This window comes from Furipterus horrens, unplaced genomic scaffold (genome assembly GCF_987537825.1).
Source record: "Furipterus horrens unplaced genomic scaffold, mFurHor1.1.pri manual_scaffold_6, whole genome shotgun sequence".
NCBI classification, from domain to species: Eukaryota; Metazoa; Chordata; class Mammalia; order Chiroptera; family Furipteridae; genus Furipterus; species Furipterus horrens.
The window spans coordinates 175,615,240-175,631,948 of record NW_028327176.1 but is presented as its reverse complement, the minus strand read 5'-3'; the positions used below and the strand labels follow the sequence as shown (position 1 = coordinate 175,631,948).

At 36.9% G+C, this 16,709-nt stretch overlaps 1 protein-coding gene across 2 annotated transcripts in view; it reads right to left on the bottom strand.

The window, feature by feature from the left end:
- Positions 1 to 16,709, bottom strand: part of ADGRG6 (adhesion G protein-coupled receptor G6) — a 133,443-nt gene that overhangs the window by 71,015 nt on the left and 45,719 nt on the right. For both annotated transcript variants that reach the window (XM_090279921.1, XM_090279922.1), the window contains exon 2: positions 1,187 to 1,528. In XM_090279921.1, the coding sequence (XP_090136047.1) occupies positions 1,187 to 1,528 (342 nt within the window). The remainder of the gene's footprint in view (positions 1 to 1,186; positions 1,529 to 16,709) is intronic.

Here is a 16,709-nt window from a genome sequence, read left to right as displayed (position 1 = left end):
AACTGATTTGAGAGAGAAGGAGCTCTCCTCAAAAATACTGTTTAATACTGGTTTCATATGAATGCTAGTTTGAATATATTTTAATATACACCAAGAATAGTTCTATGGTGAAAACATTTTAAAATAAACATTCTAGTTAAAAATTCATGATGGAATTTAATAGAGTTATGTATTTTAGTGTACTTTTAAAATATAAAGCAGTTTACAGGTCTAGACCCAAAAGGATCTTATGCAATATGAACTCAGTGTTGTACATAGGTTGTTAAAATAAAAAGGCTAGAAGGAAATATGTCTATCAATTGTTTATTAGTGATTGTGCCTGGGGACATGTAAATAGGCAATTGTAATTTGCTTCTTTTCTATTTTCAAATTTCCTTTAATACTTTATAATTTCTAAGATATTATTTAAAAAATTAAAGCATGTGTTTTAATTAACCACATATATATCTAATGTCAATTACAAATAGTAAATAACCCTGCCACCAAAAACACAATTTATAATAATGAGAGTCATTTGCCTCTTTTGTTTCTTTTCTTGATCTACTTAAGAAGCTCTTGAGAAAAAAATGTATAACTACATCTCATAGTTTTGAAGTTTGAGGGTTCTTTTAAGCAAAGACAGGTTCTAGAAAGAATAGAATTATTTAAATGTTAAAATATACCAGAATCTGGGAAATATATTTGATTAACATATATTTTCTTCCCTTCAATTGCCATTCTTCAAGAGACTTTCAGGTTATGTTGTTTATTAGTTTAAGTTAGAAATTGCTCTTTTAAAATTTTATGCTAATTTTCTATATTTGTCCCCTAGCATAGTTCCTTAAAAGGGCAACATCTTAAAAGCCTAAAATAAAATGAATTCTAAAAAGGAATGTTTTAAACATTCAGTGGAGAGATGTTAAAATTACAGATTCTAATTATTAGCTGTGGAATATCTAGTGTCTTCCAAGTAGCCTTTAAATGTTCTGCATATAAACAATATAAAAGAATTCAGCTCTACTGTAACCAGATTTTGGATTTGGTAGCTATATATTGCTAATGAGAATAACCAAAGACTATTAAAAACTTCTTGCCTTTAAATTCTAATCCTAATCATTCACATCCACATAAAAGAGCACAGCTCTGTGTTTATTGTAGAACATGTTAAATGAAAGCAGAAGCTTGGCACCATCTTTGGTTTACATACCTCGGATGTAGCTGGCATTGAAACCTTTCTTCTGGATGCTAAAGTCACTTGAAAAGGACACATGCATCTCATTCGCACTTGAGTTAAATGATAGGCCTTTGGCAGTTGCTCCACAAAATTTAGTCTGGCTTTCTCCATTATCAAGGGATAATGAGTCATAAATGCAATTGGGAGCTTCTTCAATGTCGAAGTCATTAAACGTTATCTGAATGATATAGCCGGTGGGGGCACGGAGGGTCCACATGCAAGCCTGGGTGTTAGGATAGTCGTTAGGGTAGCACGGAGAAGTAAAGGTCCCTGAAGGGTTGGAGAGGACAAGCCTGCAGTTGGCACATCCCCACGCTGTTGGCCAGACAAAAGGGAGACAGAGAAGGGCTGGGATCAGAGGCGCATAATAATCCGAGAATACCACATACTGGGGGCAAATTGTAAACATTTTAAAATACCAAAATAGAATCATGACAATTGAAAGGAAAATAAAACCATCTCAAAGAAAAAGAAGTACCAATAAAGTAACACAAAGTAAAACAAAAATACACAATTTTAAAGCAATTATTCTTAAACTTTGGGAGGGGGTCATATACTCTGAGAATCAGATGAAAGTTCTGTGAACTCTTTCCAGTAAAATGTACAGGGTCCACCACATTTGGCATACATTTTTAGGGAGTACATGAGGCCTCAGGAGGCAACAACAGATTTCACAAACCTTCATTGACTTTAGCTAAGAATCTCCGTTAGAGAGTAGTTGAACCGGGTTTGCGGGGGTTACAGAACCATAAAGGTAGAACCCAATATTATAAACCATGGATAAAAAGGAAGAAAAATACTTAGCAAGTAAATGTTTAAAGAGAAAGCAACTAGAAGTGGAACTGTTGAGTCATAAAGTCGTTCTTTTTAAAAATTTTTGAGGAACTTCCATCGTGGCTGTACCAATTTGCATTCCTACCAACAGGTAGCCAGGGTTCCCTTTTCCCCATTAATAGACAATTACATGAAGAAGATGTGGTGCATATAAACAATAGAATATTACCCAGCCATAAAAAAAATGAAGTCTTACCATTTGAGACAACATGGATAGACCTGGAGAGCATTATGCTAAGTAAAATAAATCAGAGAAAGACAAATACCACATAATTCCACTTATATGTGGAATCTAAAGAACAAAATAAACAAACAAAACAGAAACAAACTCCTTGATACAGAGAACAACAAACTGAGGGTTGCCAGATGGGGGGAGTTGAGGGGATCAGAGAAAGAAAGGTGAAGAGATTAAGAATTATAGATAGGTAATTATGAAATAGTCACAGGGATATAAAGTACAGCATAGAGAACGTAGTCAATAATATTGTAATAACTATGTATGGTGTCAGGTGTTACTAGAATTATTGGAAGTATCACTTCACGAATTATATAAATGTCTACCCACTATGCTCTACCCCTGAAACTAATGCATTATAACATTGAATGTCAATTGTAATTGAAAAAAAAAATTTTTTTAAAGAGATAGAAAGGCATCAATACAAAAAAAATAACAGGTTTTCTTCGGACAGGTTGTATTTTTTTCTCAAATGCAAATAAATAGCTTCACCTTGCATGTGTGGAATACTTATAGTTTTGAAAGTACTTTCACTTATCACAGTTTGTTATTACATACTTGTGTGATTATCTCATTTATGCATTCATTCAGTGAATCTTTTGGGGTACCTGTAACAGTCAGTATGTACCAATGAACAGGGAAGATGAAGTCTCTGAATGATACTTACATTTCTGTTTTGGACCCAAAGATAAACAAATAATATAATGACAAGTGGTAAATAAGAGGTAGAGGAAAAGTAAAGCAATCAGTTATTTCTCAATTATTATTAATCCAGGCTCTAGCTACCATGCAGAACCAGAAACCAAGGTCTACTGTCTTCTCATCTACTAATGCTTTTGCAAATAATATTCATACTGCTTTTAAATCTTTGTGTAAATGTAGGCAGTAATCTCATTTATCCGACATTCTAGGTAAAGAAATTGCCATAAAACTGACACATATATTTTCAAACAATAAAGTACTTTTACCACGTTAATGTAAATCATTATAAATTTATTGTGTTCTTCCCTTTTTATAAAATCGAGTGGAATAAAAATGCAATAACATTTCTTGAAAATGGTAGTTATCACAAATATTCTTCTTCTGTATACAGCGATATATTCACGGACGTATATGTTATGCTACTTGAATTAAGTTTTGATTTTACTCGTCCCTGTGACCACCCGGCGTCATGCACCGTCTTTGCGTTGCGCAGTGCCCTGCCAACTCTGCTCCCCATCCGTTCTTTTTAACTTATCCTCTCCCTGCTCTGCCTCCCTACACCTCCTGCTTCTACAGGCCTGAAGTCAGCCGGGAGAAAACAATTTATGATCATCAAGTGGTCACCAAGTGTCTTCTCTCAGCCACCCTTGGGCCACTGTGCTCCTCTCACTTGAGGAGCTGTTCAGAGCACAGCGTTACTCCCTCTCTGAGATTTGTTTGCTGATTTTTCTTCTCCCTCTCATCTCTAAGTTCAACAAGCAGATAGTATGTATGGTCATATTCACCATCTTTCTCCTCACAGCATCCCTGACAAATAAAAGACCTTTGGTAAAACTGATTATATATGAGGGGGGACCCATAAAAACCTGGAATTTATTCATAGAAATTTGTGTATTTAGTCTTACACATTTAAACTTCAACACTTGCAATGTATGCTCCATTTGATGCAAAACACCTGAGACTTTTTTCCACTGCTCAAAATAGTTTTTTAACTTGTCCATTTTGATGCCTTTTAGTGCTTCTGCCATATTTTGTTTCACTTCTTCCACACAGACAAAATGTTTCCCTTTGAGGACTTTTCTCCATCAGGGAAACAAAAAAAGTCACTAAAGTCACTCAGGGGGAGACTCGGTGAATAGGGAAGGTGGGGCAGGCACAAGAGCTATGCGTTTTTGGTCAAAAACTGCTGAACACTCAGTGTGGTGTGGGCAGGTGTACTCAGAAATCACCCGTCATGAACTAGGCAAGTGCACTGAAGGAGTCTTCAAAAAAGTTCCCTGAAGCTGAACGCAGCCTCTCACAACACCAGCTGGTGCTCTGATCCAGATGGGTTCCGAGAACACTCACCTAGTCAGTCGGGGGAAGCTTATACTACAAGGGGTCCACCCTCCAGAGAATAAGTCCAGCTATTTGGGGACCTCCCTCTTATGCATAACCTGTAGACACAGACAACAGGGTAGTCATGGCCAGAGGGAAGGGGGAAGTGAGGGTTGGGTGGAGGGGGGCAAACGAGGGGAAATGGTAGCCATGGTAATAAGGTCAACAATACAAATAAAGTTAAAAAAAACTGGTTAAATTTATGAAAAATTAGTTTAAACGAATGGAAATGCCTACATTGAAAATGACTAGGTATAGTATACGAATCTAATTCAAACAAAATCTAAATCTAAAAAAAAAAAAGAAAAGACAAAGGGTGTGTGAGCTCTGCAATATCTCTTTAGCTAGGGTTTTGGGGCCCTTTCTTTCAATTACTTCATGCATAGCATGGGACTGAGATGAAGGGACCTCTCTGATAAGGTAACCTTCCAGTTACTGTACCTTGGGCTCAGGAGAGAGAAGTAACCCTCGTAAATCAACACTAATCTATCCAGTAATATGCACTAAAACTTAAAAAAGAAAAACAGAAATGAGAATAAAACACACGTTTTGTGTCATCCCACATGTCTGCAGGCAGTGTCATTTTTCCAAAAATAGGCAACATTCCCTATATCCTGGACCTAAGTAATGTTCACAATATCCTTTATCATGGTATACTGATTTTTCCAAAGTCTTTCCTAAGAATTGCATGAAAGGTATGGGAAATTTAAATGATAACACTGACTGCAATTTTGAACAAGTTCATCTTTCTGTGCCTCTGTTTTCCCAATTTTACACCGGTGGTAATAATAGCACCTGTCTCCCAGGTTTATTGGGAGAATTACATGGGTTAATACTGTGAAGAGCTGCATGGGTACATAGCACTATTTAAGTGTTGGCTATTACTAACCATTCCTATAATACAAAAATCTGTGCATCAGTGAGAAGATACCCATAATATTCATCAAAAACCATTTAAAGCATAGTAGCTAGACAGCATTTAAAGCTAGTGCTACTAAATACTGATTATCTTAACTGGATTAAATATCACTTAAACGAGGCACAGTATCATCATGTTCATTATATTGATAGATCAATTCACATTAAAGGGCTTTCACATATATTGTTTCATTTGACATCGTAATAACCCTGAGAATTAGTTTCACCTCCATATTCAAATGAAACAAACAGGGTTAATATAGCTTACATAATTTGCACAAAGTTACACATCTAATTAATAGTGGGACTGAGAGTCAAAGCAGCTCTTCTGAAATTAAGTCTCGTGTCTTTCTGAAGTTAACAACAGACACAGCAAAGTGGTAAGCCCAAGTACTGTTTTAAGAGACAATGTTTTTCAAAGGGTAATTTGTTAAACATAGTGTAATCTCCCTTAAATCAATATGTTTTAAGACACTAATTTAAAAATATTTAGTGAAGAATGTTAGGGAGTCTAAAATACAGTGCTTAGGATTTTCCCAGTTGGAGAAATCAAATGTCACTTCTAACTGATCCCTACACTATCAGCTAGTTCATTCAGAAATTAATTTGTTTTCTCATAAAGGCAAGGCTGCTTAGAAAGATGGCTACTGAGGAAGCCACTGAATGAAGCCTTGGTAAACCAGAGTTAACATTATCTTGTGAAAATTACCCAGCTCAAAGCATCTGGCTCAAGGTGTTCTCAAAAACAGACATAGTAACACAGTAACACCTATAATTTACAAAAGCAAAGTTTTCAGGTAACCTACACAACAAAATAAATTCCATCCTCAGTTCTTGCCTATGCTTGTGAATGTCTGGCAATAATTTACTCACACATACTTTCACAAAACTTTATTTTTCAAAGAAACTCAAACCTAAAATGGAAAATATAGTCATGCTAAAGCCTATCTTAATTCATAAGCAATGTTTAGAGACAGATTCAATAATCATTATCATACTGGGTTTTTTAATCTCAGAGATATGAATTTTTACTCTATGCCTCCTGCAACTACTTCTCTGTGAATCACATATATTCTTTAAAATCTTTCAAAAATAGGAGTTTCAGATCCCAAGAGATAAATCAAGAGACCAATTTTCGCTGCTTTCAACACAGATCTGTAAATGGAATAAATGTTTTTCTGATACTGTATTAAATGGTGAACAAAATGAATGCATTCTAATTAAATCTTGTTCTTTATTTGAATGTCTATAAAACTGTCACTAATGAATTTGTTGGAAAAATTGGCCAATGAAAATTACTTTCAGAAAATATAGCTTAAGTTGCTGCTCAGCTTGCATCTATTTAAAGTCCTTTTTTTCTTTTTTTTGAATTTTCTATGTTGACTATATTAAATTCTAAGGGATGAAAAGTCTGTTATTTGCTTTAGAAGGTTCAAAATATTTAACAGCCATGATGGTTTCTGAAGATTAAATCCAAGGGCCAGCAGGTGAGATAATTCCAGGACCAGTTCTAATGCCTAAATCATTACAAAGTCAGGACAGCTACACACCAATTCTCCAGATCAAGTAAAATGCTGCCTGATGTAACATCACTGAACTGTAAAATGTAAGTAATACTTTAGATGCTGAAATGTACTAAATGACTGGTAATATACAGAACTGAACAACTTCATCAAAGTAAGTATTTATATTTAAGTGATTTCAGGCCTCTACATAGATTATTTCAGGATGGCAAGGAATCTGGAGCCAATCTGGTTATGAATTTGCAATTCACAACGAATCTGTGATTCTGTTCATGTAACAGGCTCGGTGAGTATCGCCATCCTCCCTCACCGCTCCTTTTAATGCTCGGCACTGAAAAGTAGCATCTCCATGTTGACAGGGTTGCTCTTAGGCCAGGGTCACATTGGTCATTCCAGTATCCTGCCAGGACTAGCAGCAGCCAAGCAAGGAAATCAGTTTATATAACTAGTTTCCCCAGAGTTGACCAGAAAATTGTTTGATTTCCCTCTGTAATGTTTCCACGTCAAAATGCTTTTGGAAGTACCATGAATATGAAACTACCATTTTACTTCAATCACTTCAATAAAGTCTGACATAGCTAAAAAAAAAAAAAAAAAAAAAAAAAAAAACTAACAAGAAGTCGAATTAAAGGTTCCTTGATGAATCACTTTTAAGCTTGACAATTTTTTGAATCTCCAAAGAAATCCACATGCACCACACCCTCACACTTCTACCTTCTGTAAGATTGTTAATGTGTAAACTCTGAGTCCTGTCTTTGCATAATCAGTTCGGCAGGAGCACATTCCCTATGTAACACCAAAGGTAATACTTTTGGACGATCCAAACAAATGAACTGTTGCAAGAGGATTAAACCCACATGCACATGTGTGTGCGCAGGCACACACACCCACACACATTTTCATGGGAAACTGTTCTCTCTTATGCACTAATTGAGTCTCCAGTATTTAAACACACACACACACACACACGCATGCGCACACACACAACATAAAGGCAATGCATAATTTGAAAACCTAAACTGCCAGGTCTATCAATGTAATTTACCTTCCAGTTAATATATTCAAGTCTCTTATTCCCCTTCCATGTTCCTGTACTGTAACTCCCCAATTTGATATGATTCCAGCCATGGATCTTCTTGCATAGCCTTCTAAGCACTTGTGAAAAGAATTCACAAAATTGTGGACATTATTTATACTGTCCAATTTTATCTCGTTCACCCTCTGCAACATTCAATGCCTCTGAAGACTCCCTGACTCATTAGTTTCTCCCCCATAATTCCTACCTCCTTTGTTTTCCTCCTCCTGCCCTTCCTCTGCCCCCCCCTGAGAATCCCTCCTGCTCTACTTGTCCTCAATTCTTGCTATTCCAAGTATGGCCCCTTCGACCAGAAGCAGAAGTAGCAGCAGCAGCAGCAGCAGCACCTGTAGGGAGTCTGGTCAGCATGCAAAATCACCCAGATGTACTATCCAAAATCTGTATTTTAACAAGATTCTCTGGTGACTCATAAGCACATTAAAACCTGAGAAGTGCTCCTTTAAATAACATACTACAGAAACTATTCCCAGTCTTCGTACATAGACCTTCTCCTGTGATCTGCTCCTCCCGCATCTCCTGCAGTCATATTCATACCATGACCTCTGGTTGCTGGATCAGATTCTCTCATTGAGACTTTGAAGTCAGAATTACAGATAATTTATTCAGAGAATGGTGAATAACGCAATGATGAAATTATATACATTCAAAGATAAAAGTTGCCTTGGCTACTCGCAAAGAACCCTAATGGGCAGACAAAAAAGAGAGAGCAAGAGGAAAGGTACAAAACAGAGAGAGGAGAGGAAACAGATATTTGGGAAACACAAATACTTTAATTCTAGACATTTCACCTCTAGTAATTAATGGGAGGAGCTGTCCTTTGTAGCTTGTCTTTGGATTCTATGACAAGAACTCTTATTATACCTACCATCCCACTTCTTGACTCGATCCAGCTTCAGTGAGTTGCTGTTCCTAACGATCAAGTGTGCTTCAAGCCCATAGTTTTCGGGGCTCCCTTCAGGGTCCCTCTCTCTACACTCATTCTCTCTGGCTGAGCTCATCCAAACACAGGCCTTCAGTATGTTCAAATACTGATGACATACATGTTCTATTAAGCACCACACCCACACTTGTGGATTTCAACTTGACATCTCCACTTGGATGCCCCATTGATCCATCAATCCAAATACCAGTCCTCAAATAATTTGTTTTTTTTTTAATACACTTCATAATTGTTAGTAGTACAAGAATAAGTCAAGCTAGGACTCTGAATAGCCTTTCTCTCTTCTTTCCCCCACACCATTTCAAATAGTTTTCAAGAGTCAATGTTATTCACAGCTATTTAATTTATTCCTTCATCTCATCCCCATGGCCACTTGGTTTAAGGTTCTCATCTTTTCTCTCTTGGACCAAAATCTCAGTAACTAGTCTCCCTGTCAATAGTTTTGTCACCTCCAACTCATCCTCCACATCATCACAAGAAACATCTATGAAAATAAAAACACAAGTCTAAAAGCATGTTTTCCGTAACTTAAAATTTTCTCTGGGATCCAATAAGACCAGCTTCTTTGAATGGCACCTATAGTACTCTGTATCTGCCCTCTCATACAGTACTTCCTAACCCATCTCTTACCATCCCCCACATCCATTCGCTTAATAAATACTTATTAAGCATGTATGTGCCAGGCACTATAATGGGTCCTGGGAATATAGTCTTGGATAAGATATAATCTCTGACTCTAAGGAATGTATACATTATTGTAAATACAGATAGATAAGTAGATAGTGATAATACAATGTGAAAATGGCTGGACAGAGCAGATTGGTGAGAGTGATAATCTAGGTTTAAGCTCCCTAGAAATGGTATCATTTCTAACAGATGAGAAAGGAACTGAGGCCTAAATATGCAGCACAGAAGTGGGCCAATAAAGAGGGAAGGCAGATGAGAAAAAAAATGGGTTCTGGGCAGTAGGGTCAGTGAATGGAAAGGCTTGCAGGTGACAGAGAACATGGTTCATTCAAGCAACATTAAGAGTTCAGTTTAGCTGAAGCATAGTGTGCAAAGTGGGGAGAAAATAAGAGATAAAATGGCAAAGGAGGCAGAGATGAGGTTCTGTAGGATTTTGCAAACCTTGCTTAAGAAAATGAAAAATTATAAGAGCAGTAGCGAAAATAAGAAAGGTTTTAATTACAGGAAAGTAAAATAATCAGATTTGTGTTTAGCAAAGATATTTTTAAAAACCCTGCCCTTTTATACATAAACAACACAAAACTGTCAGTGAACAAAGACCCTTGTAAGAATCACTGCAGCCAAACTCAAAGGACTTCAAAGATGACAAGAAGAAAGACAAAAGACAGCAAGCTACCATGACAGCTTGTTTGTGGAAAGAAACTAGCTGTCACAATGGTAGGGAAGATTAATCTCCAAGGACTCACTGAAGCAAAGCCTAACTGTTGATGGGAAAACATAAAAGCAGCAAAATGAACAACCTAGAGTTCACTGAAGATCTGTCTTAACTTTGACCTTGCATGTTTTATTACCCCTAAAGAAAAACGGAGGACACCATAAAAAACACTCACCTAACATTCATGCCACTTGAGAATGTCACAGCAGAGCTTTACATATGGAGTATCTCGACAACATTGCAGGGTGAAACTGGTTTTGGTTTTTGTTGGCATTAGCCAGAAAAATATTGCTAAATATCACCAACATAAGTGGAGAATATCTTGGCATAATAAAAGCTAATTAAAGTTCTAATACCCATGAAAGCAATGATGAAGTTACTGGCTAAACACTGCATTACTAACTTGATCACATGAGCTAAACATATGAAGTACTAGGAATATATTTATCTAATAGTGAGATGCTCAAATCATATTAGTTCTTAGTGTTGTGACTATTGTTGTTATTTAATAGCAGAGCATGTTAGCCATATTTCAGTTTGTTCACTCACTCATTCATGCATTCAATTTTCTGGGCCCCTACTTCCATTCATTTTCAGTTTTCTTTTAGATATCTTCATATAGGCTTACCAGAGGGTGGGGAGGGGAGGGAGGAGTAAAACAAATTTGAAAAGTCGGTGAAGGTTATTGCTTCCAATTTATTCCATGTTATGTGGCACAGGTGAGGAACTGAAATTAATAGCTAGAACAAGTTTTGGTTTTAAAAACTCGCCCTCCCAGTAGGCTGGGAGAATATATTGGGAAGAAGGTGGAAGCAACGGGATAAGTGTGCATCTTAGCTCAAATTTTCCAAACAAGCCTTTAATTTGAGGACATTAAAAAACCCACTCAGATTTGTACACAGAAATGGAAGCAGTTTAAATAGTCCAGGTTTGGAGCAGAGCAAATTATAGATGCAACTGGCATAATTTTGTCCTTTAAGGAATACTTTTTATGTTAACAGCTTTGTAATAAAAAAGGTCTGATGTAAAATTTCCATAACATAGATTTTTAAAAATAGAAATACTGTTTCAGTAAAACTTTCCATAGCATACATAGCTTGTTTAAATATGCTATCTAATTGCCTTAAGTTAGTTCATTGCTAGAATTATTTTCAAAAGATTTACATAATGTTAAACTATGTATACGATTGCACATAGGTCTCAAGTATAATATATTAGTGTATAAGAGAGAGAGAAATAGATCATCTTAAGTGTTTTTCAGCAAAATCTGAAATTGAACTTTCAAGATTTCTTCTAGTCTAACTCCCTTCTATATAAATCACATAATCTAGCCAGCGAAAAAATTTTGATATTATTGAAAAAAATGTCATTGTGGCAAGGACAGTGCACTTATAAAGCTGAACCACATAGTCTTTCAAGATCCCTTCCAAATCTAAAATTATACCTTTCAAGATCTTTTCTTTAAAATTTGAATACAAGCCGTAAAAAGGTATAAAACACATTGTTAACAATATGGGGAAAGAGGAGTGAAATAAAAATAACAACAGCAGTAATTACAAGTAGCATTTAGTGAGTAATTACTTTGTGCCAGAGGACAGCAAACTGCCTTTCTCTGGAAACAGCTGTGCTTACGTGAGTATCTGGCCATTTTACAAGTGGATCAGAGTGGGTTCTGGTCTTGGCTCTTCCATTTACCAACCATGTGACTGAGCGTGTCATGAAGCTTTGAGGCCTTGGTTTCCACATCTGAAAGAAATGTCTGTTTGGGGTCTAAAACCCTCACATGGGTGACAGATTCAGGTCCTTACACACAACAGAGCTTTAGTTGCTCCCTTTGCTTGGAAGGAGCTTCCAGGAGGGTCAGTCAGAAAGATGGCTGATGCTTCCCTAAGGGGAAGAGTGTGCTGAGGTGTAATTTGCAAGATCATGAGACAAGATGGTTTTTCTGAGTAGTCATGAATCTCAGCCTATTTGTGCCCGTTTGTCCACTTTGCGGCCATCAGTCAGCCAATACAGATCGAATGAAATTAGAGTTAATGGTCAGCAAACATCCTGGCTTCTGGGATATATTCCGACTGCTCAAGAAAATTTCCACATCTTGCTAACAGTCCTTATTATGCTATTTTGAATATTGCTGGCTTAGAATTACAGAGCTGGCTGTGACAGATTGTGAAGATTTAGAGTGTGGTTACATCAGGAGAAAAATCCCCTCTTTTCTACTTAAGGTTGCTGCTTTAGTGTGTTCTTCATGCCTGCCAGCTTACTTTACAAAAGAAAACATAGTTTACTTTTATAAAGTTAACACACCTATTGAAAAGCAAGGTGGAATTTCAGCTTGCCACACCATCCCCAAAGTGTTGATCTAATTTCAAATTGACCTGGGTTGGGGTTGGGGCAATGTAGGTGTTAACTCTATAGAGCCTCTGGCTGGTTATGTATATCAGGGCAGCTCAATCAGCTTCTCCACATTTAAGCAGCTTCACCTCTGCCCCAGGGATCCTCCACATCAATCACAAGTCTGCAGCAAAAACACACTCGGAAAAGTTCATGAAGTTCACCAAACTTAATTATAAGTTTCCGGGATAGTATAAAAATCGACTTGCTTACCATCTTCTTTCAGCCAGTTCTATTTTTAAACTTCAGAAAAATGGGACAGTGACTTGTTATAGGTGGGTGAATAAGGTCACACCTGCAGGCAAGCCCACGAGAAAGCCAAACCACAAAAAGGGGGTGGTGTGGGTCCTCCATGGAGCAAACAGTGCAGTGTGCTTCCCGCTGGAGGTGCAGACCTGAGAGCAGAGGTTTGTCTGTGTCCCAGCAGTCCGAGGCAGGGCAAACCTCGCTGTTGCTGGAGAGTACAGGTTGCCCAGGCTGCAAACATCTGCTTTATCACCGTTGGGGGAGCAGAAAGATCATTTGAAATATCTGTAAAATTTCTGTGTTCTGGATTACCATTCAACTTTGCTGGATTTGAGAGAAATATTCCTTTCATGATCCCAGTTAGAATGTCACATAGGGAAGTTTTGTAGGGTAATATCTAAGAAGTTATTTTGAAGTAATAATTGGTATAATTCTATTCTGGTCTAATACAACTGTATAAAACATAGTTTAGTCTCCCCATCTTTAGTCTCCCCATCTTCTTTTTATAGATTTGGGGGGGGGCAGAGAGACACAGAGAGACAGTGAAAGAAAGAAAAGAGAGAGAAAGAGAGAGAGAGAGAGAGAGAGAGAGAGAGAGAGAGAGAGAGAGAATTTGCTGTTCCACTTCGTCGTGCATTCATTGGTTGATTCTTGTCTGTGCCCTGACCAGAGATCAAACCCACAGCTTTGGCTTGTAGGGACAATGCTCTAACCAACCGAGCTACCGGACCAGGGCAGTCACTCCACTCTTCATCAAAATAACACTAAATGAATAGGGACACTGAGCTCCCGTGATTACTAAAATTACATAGGAAGGTCCATCTTACAGAAAAAACTGAAAGGGAAATTTCAAACAATGGCAATTCATGATCTAATATAAATACGCGGCTTTAGACACATATATATCATTTTCCTAGGGAAGGGTTTATGATGGGAAGACTATGTACCATTTTGGCATCAAATCTCAACTAAGAAAAGATGAGGAAGTTTAGGTTTTGGGATTCTTTAATAATGAATTAAGGTAAGTAGGAGATATTTGGAGAACAGATCTTTCTGAAAGTTATTTGCTAAGATTATTTGCGTTGAATCTCTACTCAGAGAAATCAGAATGATTTTTTTCTCCCTCCAGTATAATCAACTGAGTTTCAGTTTTTTAGGATGAGCAAGACATGAGGCATTTTCCTGAAGGAACCAGCCAGTGTGTTAGCGTTCTAATTGGCAGGACTTCTGCCAGCCTCGACTATGCAAAATGGGCCCCAAACCAGTTAATTGCAATTTTAATAGAAGTTCATATTTGCCTATAAAATGACATTAATAGTTTATACATGTGTGTGATTTTGCCCCAAAGAAACTTTTTTTAAATTACCAATATTTTTTTCTGTGATCCATCATTTTTATGGATATCATTTTATGATGTTTCACAAAGTTCTTTTCTATTAAACTAAGTCACGATTCAAAAGCAGGCAATGCAGTTGAAGTTCCTTGCTTGCTATTTGTCTTATAACAAACACAGTAAGAAACATATGCATGATACTGAACTTAAAATGCAGGTCAAAGCTCTTGGCCAAAACATAAAAGAGAATGTTCTCAGTGATTGTAAGACAGTGTGTAGCTGACAAAGTTGGTCATTACAGCTTGTACACAGCAAAGCCCTCCTCCTTTCACAAACTATGAGAAAAGCAAAACCTTAAAGGAGAGCCTATCTTTTTACTTATGTTTACTATATTTAAACATTTGCTCACCAGAGAGCTGAAAATTAAACACCTATAGTTCACAGAAGCTCTTTTGGACACAAATCTAAGTTTCTATTTGAACTGGCTTCAGAGTTGCCTCAATGCCAACATCTTTACAGCTGCTCTCAGTATGTAAAACTCCCATACACTTGACTGGAAATAGCTCACTGCCTGGCTGGAACTTTCGGCACAGCATTTCAGTGAAAGACACTACTGTCCTCCCAAGCACATTATTCAACAATTAGACTTGGGCTGCTGAAGCGAGGGACAAAGGCAGCACTATACCCTGCTTGGTTCTATCAATTTGCTTCATGACATCATTTTTAGGTACAGCCTTTCAATTCACAGTTTGGTTTTTTTTTTAACATGACTTCAAGTGATGTAGAAGCCATATAAAAAGATGTGCGTCTACCTCCTGGGGTACACTCTTTCCAGAAGTATAAAAATAAGGGCTTTAGTTAGAAAAGCTCACGTGTAAGTATAGCTGTTCTATCAAAACCATTGATAAAGGCAAATTTTAATGTTAATAAAATTGTAATGAAAAAGTGTAACAAATTATGTGTATTCCACTTGGTACAAATCCAAATAATACTAACGTGATTATCTCTTCACAGCCTTGGGTGGATTAAAAAAATTTAAAAAGAAAATATAATGCCAATGCTCAGTTGATTTGATCCAGGATTTTAGGGGAAGGTTGGGAGGAAATATTCTTCACTAAGAATGCTTGATATGAGTTGTGATTAAATCACTGTGTTAGATATAATTATAATAGTAACAGCATGATGGCAGATTAAACTATCACATTCTCCTCTCGGCCTCCTTTGATAGCTGGTGGTAAGAAACTCAGAAAAGTAAAATAAAATATATTTTGGACATAGCTTGGGTGGGAGCCCTTTGCTGTTTGTTTCCTCTTTGAATCTTTGGGCTATATCCAATAAAAATGGAAGCAGAGACAAAAAAAATAGCTATCTCTAAGATGACCCACTTATCTTGAGTTCATACTTTGACATTGTGTAGTGCCAGTGCACAAAGTTACAGACTTCCTGCGTCTCACACAGAAAAAGTTTTGGGTGGTGTTTTGTTCTTTTTTGTCTTTTTTTTTTTTTTTTCAGAAGGGGGGGTGGTAGAGATCTAAGGATCTTGTGGTACACCCTCTGAAGTTTAAGACTGTTTTCCTTGGCACTCTTCATCTAATTTTATTTCCTTATTTTCTTTGCCAGATATTTTTTTCTCAATCAAATACCAAAAATTTATAAGATGGTCCAGGCTTTAAAAAAAAGTAAGGAATAAAAAAGGGTGGAGTTCTACATGCACACACATAATGTGTGTGCCTCCTGGATGCATATATGATATATATGCAGGCAATTTCTACAAGGTCTCTTTGATTCACTTCTAAATCTCCAGTCCCTAGTGTTACCCATGGCAGAGATTCACCCCTCAAATACCTTGAAATTGAGGAAAAAGGACACACACACACACACACACACACACACATTCATTGTACTTCAAAATATGTATAACATTGAAATATATAATTCAACATGTTTTTAAATATATATATTTCAAAATGATATTTTTGAATAATTAGGATTTTTACATGGTAGAAGAACATCAAGTTGTTTGCTTCTTCCTGGTCATGCTACAAGTTAAACCAAATTCCATTCTAAACTGAGATTATGTTTGATTTCATATAATATGCTTGCTTCACTCTAGTTAATCTATACTCACTCAGTACATACTATGTATAAGGCACACATTATAACTACTAAAGAGGAAGTGATTTACTTCAGGGAAAACTGGAAGCCACAGCAGAGGTGCCATAAACTTTGGCCATAGGCGGGTCATCGTGTTTAAGGCTGATCATTGCACTTAAGGCCATCATTGCATTACGCACTGTTTCATCTTGAACTACCTGGATCTCTGTCATCAATAACACGAGTAGGATACTACTGCTTGTAGAAACCTTCTAGTTCACTCACTTCATGTCCCTCACTTTGCAGATGTGGAAATTAAGGCCCAGGGATACCAACTGATATGCCCGAGATACCAACTGTCTTCTTGCCTGAAAACACTGTGAATTAAAATCAAAATGACAT